We start from the raw sequence: 9,155 nt of genomic DNA on the forward strand, positions 1-9,155 counted from the left end.
TGCACTTAATGAAAAAGTAATTATGAAGTTGACATGCTATATTTTTGTTAATTGTAAATATGCAAACATTTAAGCCTTATATATTTACTGTACATTAATAGTACTCTTTAGATTGTATTTAACATGTAAATTTGTGTTCCTCATTTACAAAGTGTGTATGCTTCATTGTATGTGGGGAAACACTCCAGGTGGTTAAATCTTTTTAATCACATGTATAAAAAAAATAATAAATGTAGCTAGAAACAAAAGATTTTCAATTTGTACAAGAAATACATTTTTTTCATGAACTGAAATACATAAACATGTCTGTGAAGTTTGCTAAATAAAAGAAAAACACAATGTCCCATTCATATTAGTGTTAAACTGACACACAGAAGCGACACAGAATATAAATATTGCTCTATAAGCTGGGTTGTGGGTCCAACGTTCGCACTTGATACATGTCGATGATCCTTTGATACAACACAACCACACTGCTCACGCATCCTCCGGCACGAAGTAACAAAGGATGAGTTCCTTTCTGGCTTGTAGGGCCTCAGGGTTGACAGTGACTGGCCTTGAATGCTGCTTGCCTGGATGCAAGGGCTCAATTTTACCGGCTACAGGCGGGGGAGGGACGGAGAACTTCTTAGCGATGTTGTGCAGGACACAGCACGCCTTGATGATGTTGGCCTTTTTGTCCAAAGAGCATTCTTGTGCAAAACCAAGTTGCATCAGACACCTGAAGCGCCTCTTCATGGAGCCGAGCGTTATCCGCATGACGTTGTGGATCTTCGCATGCGCCTCATTGAAGCGGGTCTCACTGTCGTTTGCAGGTACTGACACAGGAGTCAAGACATGTTTGCTTAATTGATAGCCTTTTCCACCTTTGAGAAATCCAGGAGAGAAAGCAATTAATATAAGCTAAAATGGGTTTCCTAGCTGAAATTGACAGAAAATGTCAAAGAATAAAATTCTAAATCAACTTTTTGAGGAGTGAAGGTCAACTAGGACTGTAATGCATGAGTTACATGGTAAGTAACATGGTATGTGTGTGTGTCTAATATGGCAATCTTCTGGGTGAATTTTAGGCTGCTTCCAAAAAAATCGGCCCGGGGACAGCAGATGAAAACTAGCCTCTCTGGCTCAGTTTTACTGTTGTTATTGTTGTGCATTGTCTCTGAAAAACATATAATATAATATAATAAATCAAGTGGGGAAAGTTCATTCCCAACTTTGGAAACAGTAGTTTGACCATTAAATACTATTTAAATTATGGTACACTCAAAAGCTTTTTTGAAAGATTTCCTCTGCAGATATTTCTGAGGAAGACAAACACTTGAAAGCTCTGGAGAAAGTCAGCATGTTGACCATGAGTGTTTCTTTGATTAATCAAAATTGAGTATTGTTTTTTTTTTTAAACCAACACACCAAAACCACTGTTGTGGGGTAGTGTCATACCGTGGGAAGCATACACTGTTTTGTTTATAGATATTGGATAATGGGTTTTTAAAAAGCAAGTAATGATGCGTTTGTGTGTGTTAATTATGCATTGCCATTTATAAAAACATGACACTTTGCACAGAGAAAAATCTGAATTAAGTTCTGACATCTTTACAGGAAGTCAGCAATCATAACTTTGCGTTTGTGTTTGTTTGACATCTCACCAATGACCCAATACGATCCGTGCAGTTCCTCCTCCATTTCCCTTCCTTTAAACGACGAGTCCCATATTTCCTGCTCAAACGTGCTGCCCACGCAACACTTTTCAACACTCAGGATGTTGCCGTCGGAGTCGCAGATGATCTGACTCACCACCGACGTGTAGCCCAAGGTGTTGACAAAAGACCTGAACGCCTCCTTCTCATACGGAGAAGCTCGTATCTTGAAGTGAGCCGGAGCCAAGACGCCCAGCACGTCGGGGATCCCGCAGACTCTCTGGATGCTGGCGGCGACATTGGTTTTGGCATCCCGGAGCAGCGGGAATGAGATGAACTGATCGGCCATACCCGCGATGACGGCGGACACTGTGCAAATGACCTCGGAGCAGTTCGCCTGGCTCAACCCGAGTCTCTGCAGGACGTCGGCGGAGGAAACGCCATGCGCGTAAAAGTTTAGCGCCACCATGACCGCCGCGTCCAGCGACAGCGCGGGTTTATTCAGGGCGACGCTCTTCATGCGGATGCGGACTGCGTCTGTGATGAAGGCGATGCAGGGTCTGGTGAGGTGGAACAACTGGAACAAAGCGCCGTCGTCGAAGTCGTCGAAGCTGCTCTGAGCCTCACTGTCCGCCTCGCCATGTCCGAGGAGCTCCTCCTGGACCGCGAGCCACAGCGGCAGAGCGAAGGCCATGTGTTTGCTACTGCAGCGAAACACGTGCAGCTCTGGCTGGAGGGACAACAGCTGTTTCTGGATGGATGACAAATGGTGTGTGTAGTATCAAGTATCGTGGAAGCACGGTCTTCTTCTTTTAGACCGTCATGCGAAGCTGTGCTCTATCGCCACCCAGTGGACAGGAATGCAGCGGTCGATACATGACTACGGAAGGGAATGCAGTCCAGATGGAAGTTCATTGTGTTTTTTCAGGGGAATATACTTGTGGAAACTTTGTACCATGACTAACAGGATATATCTCAATCATCATTGTGAAAGTGGAAACCCTATACTAAAGCAACAACATGCTCATATAGCTGTACAATACATTATCTGTGTGGAACTATAAGTGAGAGGAATTGGCGGTAACGCATCATAATAAAAAAAATAGTATACCATAGCATTCATATTTAGGCCCTGAATTATGATTTGACCAGTCAGTTTGATGTGTTTTACAATAAAATCTTGTTCAGTAGCTCTTTCATCTCTCAAGTCACTTAAAATATGAAATACAGAGTATCATCATGTATAGATATCATAGATCATGATGCTATTATCCTCTGTGTAATATTTCACAATACACATGTTAAAAAAAGTATGTAATTTATTGAATAAAATCAGGTTCATCCAATATACAAATTACTTTGATAATAGTTAATTTGTTTGTATTGTGAACTTGTGTTGTTTCAGTATAGCTCTATTATTAACACACGCACACACGCACGCACACACACACACGCACACGCACACGCACACGCACACACACACACACACACACACACACTAGACAAGTCAAATATTTCTGTACATATTTTTCCCATACTGCATTGACCCTGGATAAATAAATAAAAGCAGAATAATTTTCTTAAACAAAGTGAAAACACTGACACCATAACAAATCCCCTACAGCTTCCCTTTTGGTCTTCTTCTGGCTAAATCAGTTCATATTTGCTATGATGTGGGGGACAAATAGAATATTTGGTTGACTTCACTAATGGAAACATCTTTTAGTCTGGGTATCCCTCCCTTGTGGCAGTTCGTTGTCTTCTGACCTTGAGCGTACACATCTGTGACAGAAAGGAAACATTACTTGCAGTTAGAATAAACATCTCATATACAAATATATTACATTATAATATACAGTACATTGCACAAAGATGCCGTGGTCACAACCTGTAAATCACAAGGTAGACGCGCTCTAAAGCATACCTGATTTGTTGTCTATTTTTACTCTAAAGCAAACCATAATTTATTAAATGAATTTCATGCTGTATGGAATTAGATTAGAAACTAGCAGTTGAAACCATAGAATTGGGTTTACAATGTTTACTGAAGAAGTAAAATCAAGTATAAATTAATACACATCACTATGCCCACTTAGAGTTAACTTTTCTGAATCAAAAGTTGCTGCTTGATTGTCATCCAACGAGTAGGTTACAGTTGTGTCTTCACCTGTGATGTTGTCCAGGGAGTCGAGTGGAGCCGTGTTGTTCATGTTCACACCGAACAGCAACACCGAAATTATTACTATTGCAACCAGAAGATAGATTGGTATAGCAAGGGCCCAATATCTACACAAGAAAGAAACATGTTTGAGTAAACACATCATACAAGTTATAATGTGGTACCTGTAATCCTAAGGCTGCTATACTATTCAATTTAGAGAGAGGACTTTATATTGGATAACGAATGTTAAACATGATTTTCTACCTACTTTTGAGGCCAGTAGGTGAGCCCTATTGAATGAAGCCACTCCTCTGGTATGAAGGCCCACAGGCAATACAGAACTGCAAAGAGAAGAAAGGAAAGTAGACGTAACATTACAGACATCATACATGCATTCATACAGACAGAGTTACTGCATTGCAATTAAATGCCCCACAGTGAGAGTTATAATGACTGCATCTGACTCTGTTTTATTTAGTTTAATATATTTTACGTACATCTGTAGAATATTTAACCAAAGCGCGAGCAGAGACTTTTTCTTCTTCAATAAACAGAATTATAAGACACATCATTTGATTTTAAAAGGTTTTTTTGTAGCATCTTATGAATTGACCATTGCGTGTACATTAAACTGTACAAGCATAGTATTCAATTCCCTGAATGTATTTGGAATATTTTCAATGTTACTGAGCTATATGTTACAATATTTGAAGAGTAAAATAACAATATATCACTTACAGAAGCCAAACTGTGAGCCAAGGAAAAGGACAAACCCATAAATGGCTCTCTCAGGCAGAGGAGAGGGAGAGCTTACCACCATTGTCTGAAATCCAAACAGAAAGGTAACGTTACATTGTAGACGTTTCAATATGTATGGCATATATAAAGCTTCAGACCAAAACTTTGCTAAAATTACCTAGTAAATACGTATCGCTAGGTTAGTTCATATGACAGCTAATGTTAGTAGCAACATATTCATTTCGAAATAAGCTAACGTTACCAGATAGGTTCCTGTGTCAACACTGGTAATCTGAGTTTTTGATACCAGAGGCCCTCGATGTATGCAACATACGTATTTAATAGAACTGGGAGTGAATAATACGTTTTAAAAAATCAATTTGTACCAAACCTCGATTAGCTTCTTTACTCCAACACTGGTATCTCGTCTGCGTTAGGTCCCATAGAGTTTTGGGTCCGATGTGAAATGTTGGTCACTAAAACAGTTCTGCTTTCCAAATATATATAAAAAAGAAAGAAACAGAAATATTTGTTTTTCACGTGACAACATGTTAATACATATAGTAAAATTGCACATATATTGGTGTGACTATATTTTTTAAATGTACACCCTTGGATCGTTCAGTTAGCTCAGGAACAACAGTTACAACTTCCGGTTTCTATCGCACACATTTGACTGCTGCACATTTCGGATATATACATTTCAGCATGGCTTTGGAGCAGCTTAGGTTAGCCACCGACAGTTAATGTAATTATTTAAGCAGTACTTCTGGGTTGGAGCGGCAAGATTGTATACTTACTCCGCAGAAACATTTTGGTGAGAGTGTGTTGACCACCACCTTTTTACGCGACGTGGTGACTAACCTAAGTGAAGGAGCTCTACGGTCCAGCGTGGCGGAGGAGGTTTAACAACACGTTACTTACGTTGACCAAATAGTACGCAATATTTCATCGCAAGTAACCACAATGTCAAAAGTAAAGTCTGAGACAAAAGACACGTCAGCGAAAACACAACGACCCGGGTCTTCTAAGGGCAACGACACATCGAAAAAGAAAAAGAAACAGTGGATGACAGATAAGTATTTAACGATAAAGCCACGACCCAAGACCCACGTAAAAGCGAAAGATCCGCTATCATTACCTCCAAAAGATGCCCTGCAGTTTTCGGAAAACTGGAAGATATTGCAAGAGGTTTGCCATTAACAAATCTTGTTCTGTCTCTGTAGCTTGTTAAAATTATTAAATGTAATTTCTTTGCATCAGATTGTTTTCCCCATTCAATGTTGTCCTTGAAATTGTTCACAACTTTGCAAAACCTTCCACAGATGCTCAAAGCCAGTAAACCGGAGAAGAAGCCGCCTGTGACTCCACAACCTCCGAATGGTACTCTTCAAAACCAGAGGGCCGTAAAAAAGTCTACAAAAAACATTTCCAAGAACAATGTCTGTCCCAAGCTGATGTCCGCTTCGACAAAAGTGAAGCAAAAAACGGTCCCTAACAATGCTGTCACCAAGGACTCTCAGGTGAACTCGAAGGTTCCAGCTGTAACGGAGACGAAACCGTCTGCTTCTGCAAAAAGGAAAAGAGACAGTGGAAAGTTAAACGGTGAGCAAGCAGCCAAGAAAAAAAAGCCTGTGATGGAAGAGAAGAAACCAACAGAGTAAGTGCACAGCACTCACAGTCAGCTAATGCTCGGGAACAGAGTTATTGTGACTGCTAACTTCCTATTGTTTCTGTCCTATTGCAGAGCAGACATGTGGTTTGATGATGTGGACCCTGATGACATTGAGGCAACATTGGGAGCAGAGGCAGCGGAGATCATGAGGAGTAAGCAGGGCATTCAGAAGCACAAGGACACAGAGAGTGCCCTAGTCAAGGAGAGAGCCTTTGAGGGGTGAGTAAAGGCAAAGTCATTGTTCTTTTGTAGCCCCACAGATGTATTTCTAAAGAGTTGATGTCTTACTGGTAAAAGACAGTTAAGTCATAACTGAGAAATCCTCAGAAATAACGTGAATGTATTGGCATTGGTCTGGCTGCAGTGTAGTCTCTGCTTTTGCTACTAAAGGATCATACTGCTGGTTTTGCACATTTTAGTGCATTTTACAAATAACACATATTTAAAAGACTGGTTTGACTTTTTGAGATATTCACTTATTTACTTTCTTGCCTGGAGATGGATGAGAGGATCCATACCCCTGTCATATCTGTAAGGTACACATGCGATGAGCTTAAAGACTGGGGGCTCTGTCTCTGAAGGTAACAGATCTACCTACCGTCACCTCTAAAGCGCACTAACTAGTGACTTCTGGGTCTCAGCTGGTTTCCTCAAAACCTCTGACAGCGAAACCAGGAAGCCACTACCTTTTGGATAGAGTAAGGCTGTTCATTTCACTTTGCATCCAGTCTTCATGTTAAACCAACTGACTCCAAATTAGAATCTGCTCCCAAATGATCATTATCCTTTTCAAAATTATTATATTTCCATTTGTTTGTGTCTCCCTTTTCTGAAAGTGTTTCTTATGAATACATATGGCAACTGCCAAATACTTTGAATGGATGTAAAACACTTTTAAAAAAAAGTGTCAACACCACAACATGATGTCGATGAAAATAATGCCCCATTACTCACTCGCTTATAACAACATTTGAAAAAACCCTGGAGACAACAGATATTCCTCCCGCAGGCTGATATTGTAGTGAAGACTGTCCTCTCTTATTACCCTGTTTTCCATTTGCCAACCATTAGCCTCACCAAAGCTGTGGCCATTGATTGCGAGATGGTGGGAGTTGGTCCTGATGGAGAGGAGAGCATCTTGGCTCGTGTGTCCCTCGTGAACCACTTTGGGAAATGCATCTATGACAAATATGTGAAACCCACAGAAAAGGTAACAGACTACAGGACAGCTGTCAGTGGAATCCGACCAGAAGACATCAAAAATGGTAAGTGAAGTTGTTGTAATGAGCAATAAACAACTGAAAAACTAAAGCATGTTATAATTCATTTCTTGAAAATAGTCTGAACTGTTATACCATAACTTCCATGTTTGCCTCATTGCAGGAGAGAATTTACAGGTTGTGCAGAGGGAGGTTGCTGAGATCCTTCAAGGCAGAATAGTGGTTGGACATGCCATACACAATGACCTAAAGGTAGACTGGATGAGAGGGAATTAATAAAAAAAAAAATCTAAATAAATGCAGACGCTTGTATACCAATCTATAACTCTGGTTTCAGATTTTACTTTTGGATCATCCAAAAAAGAAAGTCCGGGACACTCAGAAGTACAAACCTTTTAGGAAGGCTGTTAAGGTACGTATACTACTCTAAAGTTGACATACCATGTGTACGTGGACCAGAGAGAGTCCCTCACCCAGTTCTTAGCATCAGTGTTGTATGCAATGCGATCAAATCCTTTGTCTTTTTAGAGTGGCCGACCTGCTCTGAAAGTCCTCTGTAGGGAGATACTCAACGTTAAGGTCCAACAGGGTGAACATTCATCTGTAAGTCATCAACACATCAGACACAATTGTCACTTACAATTTCAAAAGATCTGTAATAATGTGGTAACATGTTCTACCTTTCGCTCGCATTTAATAACAGTTGATTTAGAAAACACAAAAATGACAAAACATACCTAATAAACATGTAAAACATAACATATTTGACTGATTTCCCCTCTCTTCTTTCACTATCTACCAGGTCCAAGATGCACAGGCCACCATGAGGCTTTACACAATGGTGAGAAAACAGTGGGAAGCAGAGATTAAAGACAGTCAGAACAACAAAGACTCAGCTGTGAAGAGAGCAAGGAAGCCAAAGTCTCCCAAGGCCAAGAATGTCACGGGATTATGAATTCAAAATCAATATGCAAGAGGACATATCACATCTGGAGCATCCCTGACTGGAACAATGAGAGTTGTGTGACGATTTCCATGAAATGTGTTTCTAACCCCTCAGACAGGTCTTGGACAGACTTGCACAAGTGTTCTGGCTGAGCATCCAAGACTCACACAGGGATTCAAACACCCAAGAGATCATGGAGCTTTTATTTACTTTCCTTTTCTTTAATTAAGACATTAGTTCCCCATCTGTTATTTCCAGCAGTCAGAGGCAGATGTTAACTTTAAATCATCAATTTTCATCGCCTGAAGGCTCATGAGAACTCTTTCATTTGTCCAGCACAAAAACTGTTATTTTTGAATAATAGTTCAAGTGTTATGCATTGTTTGTGTAGGTAATTGCTCTCTCATAACTTGCTTTGTAGTTATGTGATTCCTGGTCGCCTTTTATGTTTTAAAAAGTATGAATACAACAATATGAATTATTTCTATGTAGCTATATTGCAATTATTGCTTATAAAAATCTCTCAACAGTGATAATGTTTTTGTTATGCTTCACTTCCAGCGGTAGAGATGGATTTAGTCTCTTTGTACAACCGCGGTGTCGATGTACACGTGCTTGAAGAGAATGAGCTCTTGTAGTAGAAATTAAACCTTGGTTAGAGAAGTCCAACTCTAAATTGTTAAGAAAGCCTCATGTGGATTAAAACTTATTTTATTTATCTTTCGCTGACAAACACATTAAGGGAGGGAACGACCGTCTTAAGGATGAATTATCGCAA

General features: G+C 40.0%; 4 protein-coding genes across 6 annotated transcripts in view; 2 read left to right on the top strand and 2 right to left on the bottom strand.

Moving 5' to 3' along the window:
* The window catches only part of LOC137789714 (receptor-type tyrosine-protein phosphatase H-like), a 7,949-nt gene extending 7,646 nt beyond the window's left edge, over positions 1-303 (top strand). The window contains exon 20 of the mRNA XM_068583477.1: positions 1-303. This exon is cut by the window's left edge and continues 173 nt beyond it. The gene's annotated coding sequence lies outside the window, so the exon portion shown is untranslated.
* Positions 1-2,417, bottom strand: part of si:dkey-197c15.6 (putative nuclease HARBI1) — a 2,656-nt gene extending 239 nt beyond the window's left edge. The window contains exons 1-2 of the mRNA XM_068583297.1: positions 1,647-2,417; positions 1-866 (exon numbers count right to left, since the gene is read on the bottom strand). The exon at positions 1-866 is cut by the window's left edge and continues 239 nt beyond it. Of these exons, the coding sequence (XP_068439398.1) occupies positions 478-866; positions 1,647-2,331 (1,074 nt within the window). The 5' untranslated portion in view covers positions 2,332-2,417 and the 3' untranslated portion in view covers positions 1-477. The remainder of the gene's footprint in view (positions 867-1,646) is intronic.
* A 521-nt stretch (positions 2,418-2,938) lies between these two features.
* On the bottom strand, positions 2,939-5,009 carry pigp (phosphatidylinositol glycan anchor biosynthesis, class P). Of its 3 annotated transcripts, none has more exons than XM_068583066.1 (5): positions 4,928-5,009; positions 4,537-4,621; positions 4,067-4,139; positions 3,805-3,923; positions 2,939-3,419 (listed from the first exon to the last, which is right to left on the bottom strand). In XM_068583066.1, exons 2-5 carry the CDS (start codon positions 4,616-4,618, stop codon positions 3,304-3,306), a joined length of 390 nt encoding a protein of 129 aa, XP_068439167.1. In that variant the 5' UTR covers positions 4,619-4,621; positions 4,928-5,009; the 3' UTR covers positions 2,939-3,303. The 3 variants fall into 3 exon arrangements, with proteins under 3 accessions (XP_068439167.1, XP_068439168.1, XP_068439169.1); XM_068583067.1 differs by having other exon boundaries at positions 4,799-4,964; XM_068583068.1 differs by having other exon boundaries at positions 4,923-4,959.
* A 214-nt stretch (positions 5,010-5,223) lies between these two features.
* Positions 5,224-8,913, top strand: rexo4 (REX4 homolog, 3'-5' exonuclease). Its single transcript, XM_068583387.1, has 8 exons — positions 5,224-5,727; positions 5,862-6,196; positions 6,284-6,430; positions 7,283-7,476; positions 7,595-7,683; positions 7,769-7,843; positions 7,960-8,034; positions 8,234-8,913. Exons 1-8 carry the CDS (start codon positions 5,503-5,505, stop codon positions 8,384-8,386), a joined length of 1,293 nt encoding a protein of 430 aa, XP_068439488.1. The 5' UTR covers positions 5,224-5,502; the 3' UTR covers positions 8,387-8,913.
* Positions 8,914-9,155: the final 242 nt, after the last annotated feature.

The sequence above is a fragment of the Clinocottus analis genome, unplaced genomic scaffold (assembly GCF_023055335.1).
Source record: "Clinocottus analis isolate CAN_PGR_092001 unplaced genomic scaffold, fCliAna1.0.p SCAF_19, whole genome shotgun sequence".
Classification (NCBI taxonomy): Eukaryota; Metazoa; Chordata; class Actinopteri; order Perciformes; family Cottidae; genus Clinocottus; species Clinocottus analis.